Source organism: Pelodiscus sinensis, chromosome 29 (genome assembly GCF_052426305.1).
Source record: "Pelodiscus sinensis isolate ZL-2025 chromosome 29, ASM5242630v1, whole genome shotgun sequence".
In the NCBI taxonomy this organism is placed as follows: domain Eukaryota; kingdom Metazoa; phylum Chordata; order Testudines; family Trionychidae; genus Pelodiscus; species Pelodiscus sinensis.
In genome coordinates this window covers 6737074-6754820 of record NC_143080.1, presented here as the reverse complement: position 1 = coordinate 6754820, position 17747 = coordinate 6737074, and the positions used below count along the sequence as shown (strand labels likewise).

At 66.1% G+C, this 17747-nt stretch overlaps 1 protein-coding gene across 1 annotated transcript in view; it reads left to right on the top strand.

Moving 5' to 3' along the window:
* LOC102462232 (inactive phospholipase C-like protein 2) overlaps positions 1-17747 on the top strand; it is a 31051-nt gene continuing 13304 nt past the window's right edge. Inside the window, exons 1-2 of the mRNA XM_075911248.2 lie at positions 1-193; positions 14744-17233. Of these exons, the coding sequence (XP_075767363.1) occupies positions 80-193; positions 14744-17233 (2604 nt within the window). The 5' untranslated portion in view covers positions 1-79. The remainder of the gene's footprint in view (positions 194-14743; positions 17234-17747) is intronic.

Here is a 17747-nt window from a genome sequence, read left to right as displayed (position 1 = left end):
GCAGAGCCGCGCGGGGCTGCGGGGCGCGCGGGGCGGCGGAGCCTGGGGAGCGGCCCCGCCGCGGTGCCCCGAGCCGGGGATGGCGGACGGGCCCCGGGGCGGCGGGAGCCCGGGCTCCGGCTCCGGCAGCAGCCGCGAGAACTCGGCGGAGCGGAGCCCGGTGCCCGCCGCGCCCCGCGCCAGCATCATGAAGGTGAGACCGGGACGGCGGCTCCCTGCACCCCCGGCCCCCCCTTTCCCCGGCCCCCTGCACCCCCGGCCCCCCCTTTCCCCGGCCCCCCTGCACCCCCGGGCCCCCTTTCCCCCGGCCCCCCCTTTCCCCGGCCCCCCTGCACCCCCAGCCCCCCCTTCCCCGGCCCCCCTGCACCCCCAGCCCCCCCTTCCCCGGCCCCCCGCAGCCCCGCCCCCGGCCCCCCCTGCACCCCCGGGCCCTCCCCTGAGCCCCGTTACCTCCCCGGGTCTTCCGCAGCCCTGCCCCCAGCCCCCCTTGTTTCCCTCCAGGTCCTCCTCGCAGCCCTGCCCCCAGGCTCCCTTGCACCCCCCCCCCCCCAGCATCCTGCCGGTGCCCCGGCCTCTCTGCCCTTTGTAGCCCTGCTTCCGATCTTCCCCTGGGCCCCTGCAGCCCTGCCCCCAGACCCCCTTTGCACCTCCAGATCTTCTGCAACCGTGCCCCCAGGGCCCCCTGCACCCCTCACAGCCCTACCCCCCCCCCCGGTCCTGCCGTGCTCCCGGCCCCATTGCACCCTAGCATTGCTTCAGCCCTGTCTCTAGACACCCCCCCCCAACAACCTGCAGCCTGGCCCCCATGCCCCCTGCACTCCCCGGCATCCCTGCTTCCCAGGCCCTCCTATACTCCTGCTTCCCTGCATCCTGTAGCCCTGCCCCCCACAGCTCTGGCCTCTTGCACCACCCAGCTGGGACCCACATCAGCACTCCACCTGCAATCCCCTCCACCCGTCCCCCATCAGCCCTGCTGGCCTGGACCCTGGAGCCCATCACCTCCTCATCCTCCCTGACCGCAGACTGCATCCCTTGCACCCCCCCCCCCCCATGCCCTGCATCCCTACCTGACCTGCATCCTCCCGCACACCGGGTTGGGTCCTACATTAGCTGCCCCTGCCAATCTCTCTCCCTACAACCAGGACCTGCATCCCCCCTGTCCTGTCCCCCACCCAGGACCTACATATCCCCTGGGGTACCCAGTGTCTCCCTCATTCCCCCCTGCCTGGCTGGTACCCACTTCATCCCACCTGACTGGCACATTGGGGCCTGCAGCACCTCTCCCCACTTTGCCTGGCCAGGACTCCCTCCCCCGACTGGACCCTCATCATGTCCCCCCACATCTTCCCTGCTGACCTGGCACTGCTGTCTGCAGCCTGCCTGTCCTGTTCTCCCTATCTGGATGGGATCCTCTGGGAACCCCCCCCCCCCCCTCTGGAGATTCCTCCCCCCTCCCTCCATCCAGAGCCAGTGGCTGGGATTGTCCCCTGCCATACCTCCTGTTTCCATCTGGGGATTCCTGCTGCATCCTCCCCCTCGCCGCCTTCCCTAGGGCTACCCCCAGCCCTCTTTCCCCAAGCTCATACTGTCCAGATCCCCCACCCCTCCTGGCCAAACTGGGGAATCCTGCCCTAGTTCACCCCTGCATAAAGGGCTCTACTGTCGGAGTGTCTGGGGCAGCAAGCGAGGAGGGGAGCTGGCTGGTGTGCACCCCCGTGCACCTGGGGGGGGCCGCAGTGGGTGACCTGGCTCTGTGGGGTGCAAGGTGGCCTCTCTCTTCATTCATCCCCGCCCACGAGGGGCTTTGTTCGCTGCACCACGCCCCCTGGCTGGGAGCCGGCACCAGGCTCGGTGGACGGGCTCCGGGCTTGCAGCTGGGGGGGATTTCCCAGCCAGGCAGACCTGGGGTTCCCAGAAAGGGCGGGGGTGGGGGCCCCATGTTCTGACGGCCTAACTTCTTGCAGGGCGCTGTGGGCGGCGGGGGCGGGGCTGGTGCTCCCGAGCTGTCTGTGCACAAAGGGTGCTGGGCCTCGTGGGCGATCAGGGTGGCGTGGCTCTGGATGACCTCGTGTATCCGTGACCTCTGCCTGTCTGCTTGCGTTGCTGCTCGGGGACGGAATCCACCTTGCTCTCTGGGTGCTCAGCCAGGTCTCTGGTGCCTCTGTGGGGCTGGCTCCCTGCAGCCCCTGCCCTGCATGCCCCTGGAGGCTTGTGTTTCTCTTGTTTGACCCGGGGGGGGGGAGGAGGAGCAGCTCTGACGCTCAAGGCAGCAGACAGATGGGTTTGCCTCCGAGCCTGCTTGGGCTGGCAGTGGCCCATGTTGGTGGGGCCCGTGGGGCCTGGTAGGGCCCGATCCTGAGGGGATCAGGCCATGGGGTGGTTCGTGACACTCTGGGGTCCGAACTCGGCGGGTTTGGCTGCTGTGTTGGGGCTGGGCCTGTCTCCGGGCCGCCCCTCCGTCTTGCCACGTGCAGGCCCCCAGCAGCCCCGAATCGCCTTGGCGTCCCCAGGCACTAGGGGCCGGCTGTGTTCAGAGCAAAGTGGGGGAACCACACACGGGGAGCGGATGTTGCTTCTGAGTGCTGGAGGCTTCACCCCCTTTTTCTTGGTGGGCTGGTGCATCCCTGGGGAAGGAGGAACTATGGAGGGGCTCCCTGCCTGGCGCTGGGGCGCTCGCAGGCAGGGGAAGTCTCTTGCTGGAAGGTCAAGGGAGGGTCTGAAGGTGCCTCTGGCGAGGAGGGTCCCGGGGCTGCACTGGAGCCGGAGAGTCGCGTGTGTATTTCTAAGTCTGTCCCCCAGCGGTGCCCGCGTCACCGCTGCCGGGCCGTGCAATAGGCCGCCTGTGTCCAGAGCCCGCCTCCCCTCTTCACACAGCCTATTTTAAGGTGAAATTGCTGCTGTGCTATTAATACCGGGTGTGTGGGCTGCCTCCCGTGCCGCTGTCCCCTTCCCGCCCCTCCTTTGTCAAGCGCCGCGTTGTCTTGGCAAAGGGGGCGTGAGCCAGCTTCACAGCGTGCGCACAGGGCAATTGCAGGGGGGTTGTTCCTTGCTCGCCCGGCGCCTGTGCAGCCTCGTTGTGGTCCCGGGGCCTTCGGCGGGGAGCGCGCTTGCGGGTGGAAAGGCAGAGCGCGTGCAATGCGCCAGGAGGGGCTCCCGCCTCCCCGGATGCCGTGCCGGCGGAGGCTCCCCAGCAGCGCCTGCAGCACGAGTGCAGCTGTAACCCTCGGCAGCTCTACCCTCCTTTTCTGCTCTGGAAGGGGCTGAGCTCAGGTCCCCGTGTCCGGGAGTTGGAGCAGGGCTCCGCTGCACCTCGAATGACCCGGGATCCGTCTCGGAGATGTGCAGGGATCATCGGGTGTCACCGGGCCCTGCAGCCGCAGCCAGATGTGACTCAGCGAACAGAAGGTTGATTAGGCTTGTCAGCACAGTCACCAGCAGTCAGTACCATCCATCTTGGGGAGAGGGGACTCAGAGCCAAGGCCTCACACCCCCTCCCAGCACCCCAAGCCAATCCAGACTGACTCAGCCCCGCCCATTAGCCTGGGCCCAAAGCCTCTCCTCTGCCTTTTGTTCTCCTTCCTGGGCAAAAGGTGTCACCCTGGCTGTACCCCATTATGTACGTGCTGCGGCTAGGGTAGTTTCCCTCATCTAAGTCTTAGTGCAGTGCCCAGGGAAACCGAGGCACACACATGGGGTTGCTACAGGACAGTAGAACCCACATGCAACGTAGCAAAGCGAGTGCAATCCCTACTTCATCACATCTCCACGCCCTCCTACTCCTGCAATAGGACCCCTCATCTCTGGCGGAGCTGCAGAGACTCCACCATTTACGCCAGTTTAAACCTGCCTGTGACCTGCGCCCCTGTTCGCCTGCAGCCGAAGACTTTGGAGAGCAAAAATGCTCACAGTGTGTTACTGGTGGCCCAGGAATCTCTCCCAGAGAGGCCCTGGGGACATATCAATGTGGCATAGCTGGGCATGCAGAAACTGTGCAGCTGTGCTGCAGAAACAGGCCTCATCTTCGGGAGGGTCCTGCGGACAAGGGGCAGGAAGGGCTGCCTGCACCCTGAAGGTCATGTAGAGGATGAATTGTCCCCTCTGGCTTTAAAATGTTGGTGTCTTTGAATCTAATCCTTTCTCTGAGTTCCATAGAGTGGTTGGGCACCCCCAGACTCCTTGCCTTGAGGGTCTCCTGCAGCTAGGAGTTCCACAGGTTGGTTAGTTCGGGGACTGGGGCAGAACCTGTGCTCAATGCAACTGCCCCAGGCAACTGCCTGCCCCTGACTGGCTCGTGTTTTTCCTGCTGGTGCCCATTTAGAGGCAGCTGCTGTGCCCAGCTTCCCAGAATTCCTTGCCCTCCTTCCAACAACCTCTGCAGCCCAGGGCTTGGCGTGAAGGATGCCAGCATCCCATGCCCACTGCCCCAAAGCTGGTCTAGGCCTCTGTGGCAGGGGGTCGGGCTGCAGAAAAGGCCTTTGGCTAGGAGGGAATTATGGGTAGGACAGCAAAGCAGCCTGCAGCCACGTCACTTAGATGATGCCGAGATGGCTCGAGAGCCAACGTCCTTCGCTTCTTATTGGATCCCGGCGCCTGCCTCCCGGGTTTCCCTGCACGCAGCTGGCTAATCTCGCCTCTGCTGGCAGCCAGCCCCTTCCTCCCTCCTCATCGCCTTTGTCCGGGGCCTGACGGGCCGGCTGGGGCAGCAGGGAAACGACTGTGAGAGGCAGCGTTTGTCACGTGGCGCGGGGAGCGCCCGGCAGCACCTGGGCAGCAGGTCTCTCCTCTTCCCTGGGTGGGCTTGGGAGCCCCCCCGGCCCCGGTGCAGGTAAACGTGGGCATCTCCCGTCCTGCCGCTGGTAAATCTGCTCCGTGCCACGTGAGCAGAACAGCCAGGTGGACGGATTTGAGCCCGGTGACCTGCCCGGTACGCCAGGATTATAGGGATCTATTCTACCCTGGATGCAGCTGGCGGGGGGGAGGAGGGGAGCTGCTGCATGGGGTGGGTGTCGGGGGAGGGGGGGCTGCTGTGTGTAGCCCTTTGGGGCAGCAGTTACTGGTGGCCTGGGAGCTGCAATTACTGAGATGTGTCGCTCTGGTCATGGTGGTTTCCGAGGTACCAGGGCGACGGTTATTGAGGCAAGAGCAACTCTGGGGCAGTGGTTACTAGGGAGGCAGTTACCAGGGCAGAGGGTGATGGTTGCTGCGGTAACAGGGTGACAGTTGCTGAGATGAATGGAGCTCCAGGGGCAGCAGTTACCAGGGGGCTGGAGGGTGACGGTTACCATGGTACCAAGGGCGACGGTTACCGAGGGGAGTGTAGCTCCAGGGAGCTGGTGCAGGGGGTCAGGGGCTCCATTGAACCCTGGTGTCCAACTGGGGATGTGTCGCTGGCGTGTGGGAGGCGGGGAGCGCAGGGTGGCTCTCGGAAGGGCTGGGTGGCTGGTCCCATCAGGTTTGCCTGGGCCAGCACCCAGTGCAGGGCTTGCGGGGCAGCAGTCGATGTCGGCAGTGCTCGAGTGCCTTACGTGGGGCCTGGCATGGGGCAGGAACCCCCTAGACCTGCCCCCTTCCTGGGGTACCTCACAGGCTGGGCTCATGCCATCTCCTCCAGCTGGCCCTGCTGGGGACCGTGTGTCACTGTCTCTTTTCTCAGCGGGGAACAAGCTCCTCTAGAAAAGCTCTGGCTGAGCCCAGCTGCTGCCTGTCTGGGCTTCCCATGGCAGGGGGAAGACGCTGAGAGGCCTTTTAGTAATGTGATGTTGCCTCCTTCTTCCCACCCCCACCCCTCTCTTGTGGCCTCTACCGCCCTGGAGCAGAACTCGGCATGGACCTTGGTGTCTCTCCGGCATCCAGGGGCCAGGGCAGCGGGCGGGGGCAGAACGGCGTCTGGATACTTGGTTTCTTGTCTCCGGCTCTGCTGTGGCTGTTAGTGTTAGAAAGTTACCGCCACCGCTGGGCGTGTGTGGGTGTGTCACACACACCGTCCTGCTCTGTGAGGTATCGGGGGGGGGGGGCACCTCTTGCCATGATCCAGAGGCCCAGGTGGAGGTGAGGGAGCCTTTCTGCTATGTGTGCATGTGGCTAGCCGCCCTGCCGGTGGGCTGAGCCCCTGCTGCTGATCCAGACTTGCCCCCAGCCTCCGACTGCTGAACCTCCACGGCTTTCGGTTCCTCTGTCTCTTGGTCACCAGCAGCCAAACCCAACCGGGTGTGACCAGTCGTGGGGGGAGGGGGAGCAGCCAGATCAGCTGCTTAAGGAAATATTCCACAAGGTAAATTACACGGAGCTTGGTGCTAAATTAGCCGGCAGGGACTCCGAGGCTAAACCAGCGACCCCAGCCGGGGCCCTGTGCATGGGAGGTGGCTGGTCACAGCACCGTGCAGGCCCGGTGTCAGAGCCCAGAGAAAGCCCTGTGTGCCGGGGAACGTGCTGGGCACAGCGTGTAGTGCTCGGGGCTGACCCAGAGGCGACGTCCCGTGGGGATTGGTTAAGCTCAGTTCCCTGGGTGAGTGATGTCGCCTTCAGGAACGGTGAAAGCATCTGTCTTGTGCCTGGCCCAGCAAGGCACTCGCCCTGTGGTGCCTGCCGGGTGTTCTGTCCCACAGGGTAAGAGCCACCCTGTGGGCATGGGGCCACACACGCCATACTACAGCCGGCCGCCGGGGGTACTTTTCCTCCCCGGCATTGACAGCTGTAGCATGCAGCCCTGGCCCCTCACGCATCACCAGGAGCCCCCGACTCCCTGCGCCGCCTCAGAGCTTCCATGGGCGGCGGCGCTCAGGTACCGGCTGCCTCGGAGCTGAACTTCCTCTTCGTGCCTCGTGTAACTGTCAGCGCCTCGCTGGGCCGGAGACAGGCGGCGTGCGGTTAGCTCTATCCTGTACCGGGAAGCGAGGCAGCCCCGCCTGCAGAGCGCTTGGCGATCCCTGGGCTAGTGCATGTACCGAGGCTGCTCGGCACGGGCAGGCGTTCATCTGGGTCCCAGGCGCAGGGTTGCTCTGGCAGCACGGACCAGCCAGGTGCAGTGTTGGGGAAGCCTCCCAGCTGTGGAGGCCTGAGCTTGCTAGATCAGCCCCTGGGGCGTCTCCGCCTGCAGCAGTCACGCTCCGCAGGCAGCGCAGAAGGGCCCCAGAGAAGACGGAGTGTGCGCTGCAGCAGGAGCCCATGGGCTGCCTTTCCCGTGCACCCAGTGCCGAGCACTCAGCCGCTGCCGGCCCTCGGTGCACGGGGACCAGGCTCCCGGCGCGGGCGGGATGGGTGTGTCCTCGACCTGCCCCCACAGTGAAACCCATCGCCCCTTCTGCAGGTTGTGCCCCAGCTAGCTCAGGGGTCCCCCGCTGACACGATCCCCCCGCGGCCAGATCTCTGCCCAGTCGTGCGGCCGGTGGGGCTGTTTCTCTGCAGCAGGCCAGGCTGGACATGGTGCCTTGTGAAGTCACATCTGGCAGCTGTTCGACCAAAGCAGCTCCTCACCCGGCCCTTCCTTTCCGGGTGGATTTCCTGTTTTCTGTTCGGGGCCGGGGCAGGGCGGTACGGGCTGTGGGATGAGGAGGGCGGTGCCGCTGGGACCGGGTGGAGGCTGGGCCGTGACCCTGTGTGTGCATCTGACCCTGCTGGCGGCAGAGCTGCCTGCTCCAGGGCAGAGGGATGGGGTAGGGGGCGAGGGAGGAGCAGAGAGCTACATGCCTGTGATCAGAGCCAGAGGCTCAGGTGCTGAGCCCCCTTTCCAGGTTGCTTGGGGTGCAGTGATGGCTGGTCTGGTCTCCATGGGGCCTGTCCCCGCCCCCCGCCCATGCATGGGGCTCCCCTGGGTGCAGGAGCAGAGGGCGTCATTCTCCAGCAATAGGCTCCGGAGAAGCCTCAGCGTCTGCAGGGAGCAGCCTGGGCAGTGGGACCGGCCGTGGGGGCTGTTCAGGGAGAAGGGGAAACGCCCTCTAACTGCCAGCTGGAGCCACCCAAAGTGGGGCTGGGATGAAAGCAGGGGAACCCTCCCCCCCAAAGGCTGCCTGGCCCATCGCTGAGCTGCGGAGGGAGTCAGAACCCGGCCCCGCTTCCCCCTGGGGCCAAGATTTGTCTTAGCATCCCGTGGCCACACCTGGCTCTGGGCTGGGAGCTGGTGAGTGATGCCAGCAGATGCATTGCCCTGGGCGTAGAAGCCATAGCGATGTCCCTCCAGGCTCACCTCCTGCTCCGGCGCCTCGTTCCCTCCCCTGCACTGTGAAGGGCTGCTGGAGGGGAGGGGTTGGTGCTGGGGGGGAATCCTCTGCCTGTCGGTCACCGGTGGAGCCTGCTCCAGGCTGCTTGTGCCGTCTGTGGCTGAGTGTGGTACAGGCTGGCCGTGACCCCTCCTGTGGGTGGTTGGGGGCCCCCTCCTGGTTTGGCTGGCTTCCCAGCAGGGCTGCACCCATTTCAGGGAGCAGCCCTGACCAGCTCCCTCGCCTCATCCCCACCTGCAGCCCCACAGGACCCAGCACCGGCGCTGGGCTCCCCCGTTCCGGTGCCACCTTGCCTGGTGCCACAGGCCCAGTCTGGCTAGCAGCAGCCGGGTGGGTGGAGGCTGCTGTCTCTGGCACTGTGCCGGCTCTCCAGAGCAGCCTGGCCAGGAGGTTGGGGGGGGGGGGGGGAGAGACCAAGGGATGCCAACGGATTCTGAAGCCAACCACGGCATCTGGGGGGGTGCCTGTGCAGCGTGTGATAAGCCCCAGGGTTGGCTTTGGGGATACTGCGGTGAAAGGACCCTGTGTGGGGGCGGTTTCTCTGGGTGACACATGGGGCGTGTCTGCAGTTCCCCTTTCCCTTTGCAGGCGCCTGTTGGGTGCAGGGTACCTCAGGATCCGGCATTGAACCGTGCGGAGGGATGTTGCCGCTGGGCAGGACTGAAATGGAACCTGTAAAATAAAAGATTTCTGGGTGTAATAGAACAAGGGTCGGGGGGCACCTCTGAGGGAGTCAAATCAGGCGGAATTGCTCAGAACCAGGGCTACTTTCAGCCCAAGTCTGGGGGGCTCCCTCTACAAGGCGCCCAACCGGCCACAAAGAACATTTCAGCTGCTACTCTGGCCGGCAAAAAGTCTCCCTCAGACACGCCAGCTTTACCTGTGCCACAACCAGCGCCCTTCCTTACGCTGAGGAGAGGTTATAAAAACCAATCTCGCCAACTCCGAACAGGTTCTCCCGGTCCCAAAGGACCGGTCACGCGCCCAGGCCGATTTACACCTCGGATCTTATCCAAAAGAGCACCCTGCACCAGGCCTTTCAAATCTGAAATCTAAAGGTTTATTACTAAAAAAGAAGGAAAGACGAGGTTGAGAGTGAAATTGTTAAAGGAACCAAGTGACGCGCACCGCTTACAACCTTCCTGGTGCAGGCTTGGAGCAGAGACGGATTCAGCTGCTGTTTTATAAGTCTCTGGAATACATCCTCTGTTAGGATTGGGCCCTCGGTCCTTTCGGGCTCAATTCATAGCCAAGTGCTAAGCTGGAATGAAGGCAAACGCGGAGGAACCCCCGGATCCCCCTTTATGCCCTTGCCCATGTAGAGGGGATCCCATTGTTCTCCCCGTGCGAGAGTATATCCCAAGATGCAGTTTATCGCTAGAGATGTGAAAATGTGTGTAATTAAGTAACCATGTAACCGCTGAAATTTTCAATGGTTCCACGTGGGCTGGCAGGCGGCTCCCCAGGAGCTGATGTGCACGGGGAGCCAGCTCCCCGCATCTACCGTCTCCCGCCTGCCACCCACCCTGCTGTCTCTGATACAGCAGGGGGGGGGTCGGTGTGCGTCCCAGTGCATGCTGGGAGCCGGCTTTTAAACCGGCTCCCCTTACCTATGAGGAGCCTACATTTACCGTTAGTTATGTACACAGTTACACTTTCACATCCCTATTGGTCACGTGAGCTAGTCACCGGTCCAGGCACGACTCAATCCTTTTTCGGCAGCAGCCACGGCTCACATGTGGGTGTGACCGTTCCCTGCAAAGTCCCTCAGGTGTGGATTGGCCCCTGTTTCGGCTCATGGCTGCTGTTCACTTGACTAGCCGCCCTTTCAGGAGGCTGGCCAAGCCTTCTGCCGAGACCTCTCGCAAGCAAGCGTGTGAAATGCAAGTTCGGAGCCAATGCTCGTAACTTCAGATACAAAAGTGGCACAGGCATCAGAGCTGTCGAAACCGAACCAGCCACGCAGACGCTTTCTATAGACGTCTCCCTTGGCCCCCTTGGCCCAGGGTTTGGTGCAAACACAGAACAGTGTTTTGTACGTTCACATCAGAATTCGGTAACGTCCGAGTAAGGGAACTGAGGACACATCCAGCCCTGAAGGGGAGGGGCAGGCTCGCACTGGGGGGCGAGGGAGCTGGCAGTACTGGGGTGTCTGTCAGGAAGAGCCTGACGGGGCTGAGTCCGGAGGCTGGGACAGATGGGGGGGCTGGGGACACGCTGGGAGGAACTCCTGGGGCAGCCCAGCAGGAGCCCGTGTCAGAGCAGGCATTTGGGCTGTGGGGGTGAGTTGCCCGAAAGCCCCGTGTCATGAGGGGCAGCCATGGCGGGCTGGGGGCTGGGCCAGGCTGACCTAGGGAGGAAGCCCGGAGAGGCCAGGCTGCCACGGGAGGGTGTGCAGCTGGCAGGATCCCAGCCTGGAGAGGAAGGAAGGAAGGAAAACGGAGCTAAAACCATCTGGTTTGGTGGGGCAGGAGCCTCTCCCCATTGGGCCAGAGAGGGGGCTAGAAGCACTGGGGGATCCCCAGGGAGTCCTGACCCTGGTGGACCGTGGCTGTTTGAGGGGCCGAGGAGACCCTGTCTGGGCAGGGCGTCCTGGCTCCTGGTTGCTCAGCTGCAAAGGGGGTGTACGCACGGGGGTCCCTTGCCCTGGCCGCGACCTGGCAGCGGCAGGGAGTTCGGTTGTGCCGAGCAGGAGCCTCGGATCCAGGGGATCGGGCTCTGCCAGCTCCTCTTGATTGGAAAATCCGCTGGATTAAAAGGGCAGCAAGTCCGGCTGCAGGGAGGGGGGCTCAGCAGCGGAGCCGGTGGGGGGGAGGCGGGCTCGGGGGTGAAGGGGGAGGCCCAGGGCTGGGGCTGCGGGGAGGGGGCTCAGCAGCGGAGCCGGTGGGGGGGAGGCGGGCTCGGGGGTGAAGGGGGAGGCCCAGGGCTGGGGCTGCGGGGAGGGGGGCTCAGCAGCAGAGCCAGTTGGGGGGGGGAGGCGGGCTCAGGGGTGAAGGGGGAGGCCCAGGGCTGGGGCTGCAGGGAGGGGGGGGGGGGCTCAGCAGCGGAGCCGGTGGGGGAGAGGCGGGCTCGGGGGTGAAGGGGGAGGCCCAGGGCTGGGGCTGCGGGGAGGGGGCTCAGCAGCGGAGCCGGTGGGGGGGAGGCGGGCTCAGGGGTGAAGGGGGAGGCCCAGGGCTGGGGCTGCAAGGAGGGGGGGGGGGGCTCAGCAGCGGAGCCGGTGGGGGAGAGGCGGGCTCGGGGGTGAAGGGGGAGGCCCAGGGCTGGGGCTGCGGGGAGGGGGGCTCAGCAGCGGAGCCGGTGGGGGAGAGGCGGGCTCGGGGGTGAAGGGGGAGGCCCAGGGCTGGGGCTGCAGGGAGGGGGGCTCAGCAGCGGAGCCGGTGGGGGAGAGGCGGGCTCGGGGGTGAAGGGGGAGGCCCAGGGCTGGGGCTGCAGGGAGGGGGGCTCAGCAGCGGAGCCGGTGAGGGAGAGGCGGGCTCAGGGGTGAAGGGGGAGGCCCAGGGCTGGGGCTGCAGGGGGGTGCGGGTTGGGAGTGAGGAGCGCTGCCGCTCCTGTGTTTCTTAGCATGCCCCCCCCCACGCTGCTCGTTAGCGGGACCCAGCCCCTGGAGCTGGGAGCTGCTCTTGCAGCTGGTCCCCCTCCTGGCGGGACGCGGTTCCTGTCCCTGGCCCCATGCTGCTGCATCCTTGGGCTCCCATCGCCCCCCCCCCCGTCGTTCACCATTTATGGGCAGCAGGCCCTGAACCTGGGCCTTGATGGGCCTCACTCCCTCCCCCCTCCCAAGCAGGGGCACCTCTCCCCTCCCCCTGCTGGTGGGGCTGCGCCCCCCTTATCTCCTAGCAGCAGCTCTCAGAGCTTCCCTTTGAAGTAGCCCCAGGCAAGGGCTGCTTATCCAGGCCCCACCCCAGCCTTGCCCCGCTGCGCTCTGCCCCCCAGGGGCCTGCCCAGCTCCCAGCCTCCGAGTGGTTCCCTCAACTCCCCCCCCCCCCCACACACGTCCCTGAGCCTCACGGAAAACGCCCCTCGGTTTGGCTGGAAATCCTTGAAATCCACCCCCGCCCCACGGCTCGTGACCCACCCAGGCCCCACTGCTGGATGGCACCTGCTGGTGGGGGGGAGGGGGCTGGTGGCTGCACCCCCTCTATGCCCCTTGCCCCCCTCCCCGCACAGACGTGGCCTGGGTCTGGTTAATGGGCTGGTGGGGGGGGGGGGACGACCTCATAGACTTTAAGGTCAGAAGGGACCATTATGATCATCTAGTCTGACCCCCTGCACAGTGCAGGCCACAGAATCTCACCCACCCCTGCCACGTTGGCTGGGGCCCAGCAGCAAGGAAGCGGCTGTGCATGGGGCCAGGGCGGGGCCTTCGGTTTTACAGCCCTTTGGGCTGGGGGAGCATCCCACTCCGGGGGGCAGGGAAGGAGCCTGGGGGGTGCCCGGCACAGTGGGGGGCAGGGAGTGGCAGGAGGCTGGCTCTCCCGTGGACGCTGGGGTCTCCTGAGCTCGGATGGGAGCATTTCAGGGCCACGGGGCTATTGTGTTTCTTCAGGGCCCAAGCTCACCTTGAGACAGGGCTGGGTGGCGGAGGGAGCTGGAGCCAGGATCCCCCACCCCCTCCCGGCTGCCCACGGGCTGACGGTTCCTTCACCTTCGGTGCCCATTCACTGGAATCTGGGCCCTGCTGCCTGCTTGGGCATTTGTTTTGGGCTGTGGGTGGGGAGGGAGGAGTGCTGTGGGGGGGGGGGGAGCCCTGGGGTGGGATAGTGGGGGCTGTGGTTAGGGAGAGTGGGGGAGCCCTGGGGTAGGATAGTGGGTAGGGAGGGAGGGGTGCTGTGGGGAGTGGGGGCTGTGGGTAGGGAGGGAGGGGTGCAGTGGGGAGTGGAGGAGCCCTGGGGTGGGATATTGGGGGCTGTGGGTGGGGGGGAGCCCTGGGGTAGGATAGCGGGGGCTGTGGGTGGGGAGGGAAGGATGCTGTGGGGGGGGGGGGAGCCCTGGGGTGGGATAGTGGGGGCTGTGGGTAGGGAGGGCGGGGTGCTGTGGGGAGTGGGGGCTGTGGGTAGGGAGGGAGGGGTGCAGTGGGGAGTGGAGGAGCCCTGGGGTGGGATATTGGGGGCTGTGGGTGGGGGGGAGCCCTGGGGTAGGATAGCGGGGGCTGTGGGTGGGGAGGGAAGGATGCTGTGGGGGGGGAGCCCTGGGGTGGGATAGTGGGGGCTGTGGGTGGGGAGGACGGGGTGCTGTGGGGAGTGGGGGCTGTGGGGCATGGGGGCTGTGGGTGGGGGCTGTGGGTAGGGAGGGCGGGGTGCTGTGGGGCGTGGGGGCTGTGGGTGGGGAGGGCGGGGTGCTGTGGGGAGTGGGGGCTGTGGGGCATGGGGGCTGTGGGTGGGGGCTGTGGGTAGGGAGGGCGGGGTGCTGTGGGGCGTGGGGGCTGTGGGTGGGGAGGGCGGGGTGCTGTGGGGCGTGGGGGCTGTGGGTGGGGAGGGCGGGGTGCTGTGGGGAGTGGGGGCTGTGGGTGGGGAGGGTGGGGCACTAGAGGGCTGTGGCGGGTGGGGAACCCAGGGGTGGGAGCGTGGGGACTGCAGCTCAAAGGAGAAGCAAATCCGGTTGGATGGGGGTCCCAGGGCATCAGGCGCACAGACCAGCTGTGGGGAGGCAGGAAGGCACCTCCTGGCCCCAGACCCAGCAGGAAGAGCTCACCGGCCGGGGGGGGGAGGGGGGGATGGGAGTCCCTGTGTAGCTGCCCTGGGGAGGATGTGCCCTATATTTAGCTCCAAGAAACTGCGCTGGCTCTGGCTTATCAGGCCCTTGCACCTCGCCGGGACGGAAGGACCGAGACCTGTCGGCTGCTGCTGTCACGCCCCCGTCGGGCAGCTGGCTGAGGGGTCAGCGCTGGGGCCCTGCACTGAGGGGCCGGGCTGATCTGGCCACCTTGCAGCGAAGGGACCTGCTGCTGCTACTGGAGTTTTCCCTGCAGAGGAAAACCACCCGTGGCAGGAACGCAGGGAAGCAGCAGCTGCGAATTCGTCCCCCCTGAAGGCTGCGCTGCCCCTGCACGGCGGGATGGGCTCTCGGATGGGACGTCGGGAGCTCTGCCTTTGCCCCCCAGCCTGTTAGCGGTGGGACTTCTGTGGCCGGGAGGCACAGGGACAACAAGGATGTGCCAGGGGCACCCGGCAGGGCTGTGTCAGAGCAGGGCCTCCCTCCCGGACCTCCCAGGTTCCTGTCTTGGGCCCGAATGGCACCCTCCTTCCCATCTCTGCTCTGCTTCAAAGGAGCCGGCCCGCCACCGGGCTGTCCCCAGCAGTCAGGCCTGGCTGCCCTCCATCTCTGCGCCCGCAGGGGCAGGAGCCCAGCGCCGGGCTCTGCTCTCAGCTGGGTCTTGGCAGAGTGCGTCTTGCGAGGGGATGGCGCTCGCCCGTATGCGAGGCATCGCCCCTCCTCCCTCCGGCCAGCCAGTGCGCAGCCCGACCCACGGCACCGCCTGTTGGTGTTCCCCCGCCACGCCTGACCACGGTGTTCTCCTCTCTCTGCAGGATGGCTCTCGCCAGAGGCCGGTGCAGAAGAAGAAGACGGTGTCCTTCAGCACCATGCCCAACGACCGGAAGATCAACAGCACGGCCGCCTGCATCTCCTTCATGCTGGAGGGCTGCGAGATGAAGAAGGTGCGCTCCAACTCGCGCATGTACAGCCGCTTCTTCCTGCTGGAGCCCGACATGCGCTGTCTGCGCTGGGAGCCGTCCAAGAAAGACTCGGAGAAGGCCAAGATCGAGATCAAGTCGGTCAAGGAGGTGCGGGTGGGGAAGAAAACCCCCGTGCTGCGCAGCAACGGCCTCTCCGACCAGTTCCCAGATGAGTGCGCCTTCTCCATCATCTACGGCGAGAAGTACGAGTCCCTGGATCTGGTGGCTAGCTCGGCCGACGTGGTGAATGCCTGGGTGATGGGGCTGAGGTACTTGGTGTCCTACGGGAAGCACACGCCGGAGGCGCCGGAGGCGGGCCATCCCAGTCTCCGGACCGCCTGGATCTCCTCGGTCTTCGACGTCGCCGACCTGGAGAAGGCGGGGCGGATCCCCGTGGCCCGGGCCGTGCAGCTCATCAAGGCCCTGAACCCGGGCATGAAGGCCTCCACCATCGAGCAGAAGTTCAAGGAGATGCAGAAGGCCGGGGAGCGGTCGGGGAGCGACGTCGCCTGCGACCTTTTCGTGGAGGCCTACTGCGATCTCTGCACCCGGCCCGAGATCTTCTTCCTCCTGGTCCAGTTCTCCAGCAACAAGGAGTCGCTGAGCCTGAAGGACCTGCTCACCTTCCTGGAGGTGGAGCAGGGCATGGAGGGGGTGACGGAGGAGATGTGCCTGGAGATCATTGGCAAATACGAGCCCTCCAGCGAGGGCCGGGAGAAGGGCTACCTGGCTGTGGACGGCTTCACCCGCTACCTGCTCTCCCCCGACTGCTCCATCTTCGACCCGCAGCACCGCCGGGTGTGCCAGGACATGACGCAGCCCCTGTCCCACTACTACATCAGCTCGGCCCATGGCGCCTGCCTGCGGGAGGACAGTTCCTGGGGCAGCGCCGGACTCGGCGGCTACGTCGCCGCCCTGCGCATGGGCTGCCGCAGCCTGGAGCTGGTGGTGTGGGACGGCCCGGAGGGCGAGCCCCTGGTCTCTGGGGGCCGCTCGGCCGCCTCCCGCGTGGCCTTCCGCAGCGCGGTGGGCGTGATCGACCGGTACGCCTTCGAGGTCTCCGACTACCCACTCATCCTGTGCCTGGCCGTGCGCTGCTCCCCGGCCCAGCAGAGGCTGATGGCCCAGTGCCTGAGGAAAACCCTGGGCGCCAAGCTGTACCTGGACACCCCCGCCCCCGAGGAGGCCTTCCTGCCCTCCCCGGAGACACTCAAGGGCAAGATCCTCATCAAGGGCAGGAAGCTGCCGCCCAATTGCCACGAGAGCGAGGGGGAGGTGACGGACGAGGAGGAGGGCCCGGAGCCGTGGCAGCGGCCGGGCGAGGCCGACGGGCAGCCTCCCGGGGGGGGCGGGCCACGCAGGCTGCGGCTGAGCAGGGAGCTGTCGGACCTGGTGGGCCTGTGCCAGGCAGTGCCCTTCCGGGATTTCGAGGCCTCGCGGCGCGGGCAGCGGTACTGGGAGCTCTGCTCCTTCAGCGAGGTGGAGGCCGGGCGCTTCGCCAGCGAGTCCCCCGCGGAGCTGGTGAGCTACAACAAGCGGTTCCTGTCGCGGGTCTACCCCAGCCCTCTGCGCATCGACGCCAGCAACATGAACCCGCAGGACTTCTGGAAGTGCGGCTGCCAAATGGTGGCCATGAACTTCCAGACGCCGGGGCTCATGATGGACCTGAACACGGGCTGGTTCCGGCAGAACGGGGCCTGCGGGTACGTGCTGCGCCCCGCCGTCATGCGGGAGGAGGTGTCCTACTTCAGCGCCAACGCCAAGGACTCGCTGCCCGGCGTGCCGGCCCAGCTGCTCCACCTCAAGGTGATCAGCGGGCAGAACCTGCCCAAGCCCCGGGGCTCGGGCGCCAAGGGCGACGTGGTGGAGCCCTACGTCTGCGCCGAGATCCACGGCATCCCGGCCGACTGCGCCGAGCGGCGCACCAAGACGGCGCTGCAGAGCGGGGACAACCCGGTCTTCGAGGAGAGCCTGGAGTTCCAGGTGAACCTGCCCGAGCTGGCCGTGCTGCGCCTGGTGGTGCTGGACGACGACTACATCGGGGACGAATTCATCGCCCAGTACACCATCCCCTTCGAGTGCCTGCAGAGCGGCTACCGCCACCTGCCCCTGCAGTCCCTGGCCGGGGACCTGCTGCCCCACGCCACCCTCTTCGTGCACGTGGCCGTCGCCGACCGGCCCGGCGGGGGCAAGGGGCACCGGCGGGGGCGCCCCGGGCGCAAGGGCCGGCGGCTGCGGGAATACACCTCCACCAAGGCCACGGGCATCAAGGCCATCGACGAGGTCTTCCGCGCGGCCGGCCAGCCGCTGCGCGAGGCCACCGACCTGCGGGAGAACGTCCAGGTGCGGGCCTGGCCGGCAGTGCCGGGGCGGGAGAGACAGGACACCTGGGTCCTCTCCCCCTCTGTGGGAGAGAGGGGTCGAGTATATCGGGGGAGGTGCTGGGGGATAGGATACCTGGGTTCTCTCCCCCTCTGTGGGGGGGGGGCTGGGGGATAGGATACCTGGGTTCTCTCCCCCTCTGTGGGGGAGGGGCTGGGGGATAGGATACCTGGGTTCTCTCCCCCTCTGTGGGGGGAGGGGGGTCGAGTATATCTGGGGGGAGGGGCTGAGGGATAGGATACCTGGGTTCTCTCCCCCTCTGTGGGGGAGGGGCTGGGGGATAGGATACCTGGGTTCTCTCCCCCTCTGTGGGGGAGGGGGGTCGAGTATATCGGGGGGAGGGGCTGGGGATAGGATACCTGGGTTCTCTCCCCCTCTGTGGGGGAGGGGGGTCGAGTATATCTGGGGGGAGGGGCTGAGGGATAGGATACCTGGGTTCTCTCCCCCTCTGTGGGGGAGGGGGGGGTCGAGTATA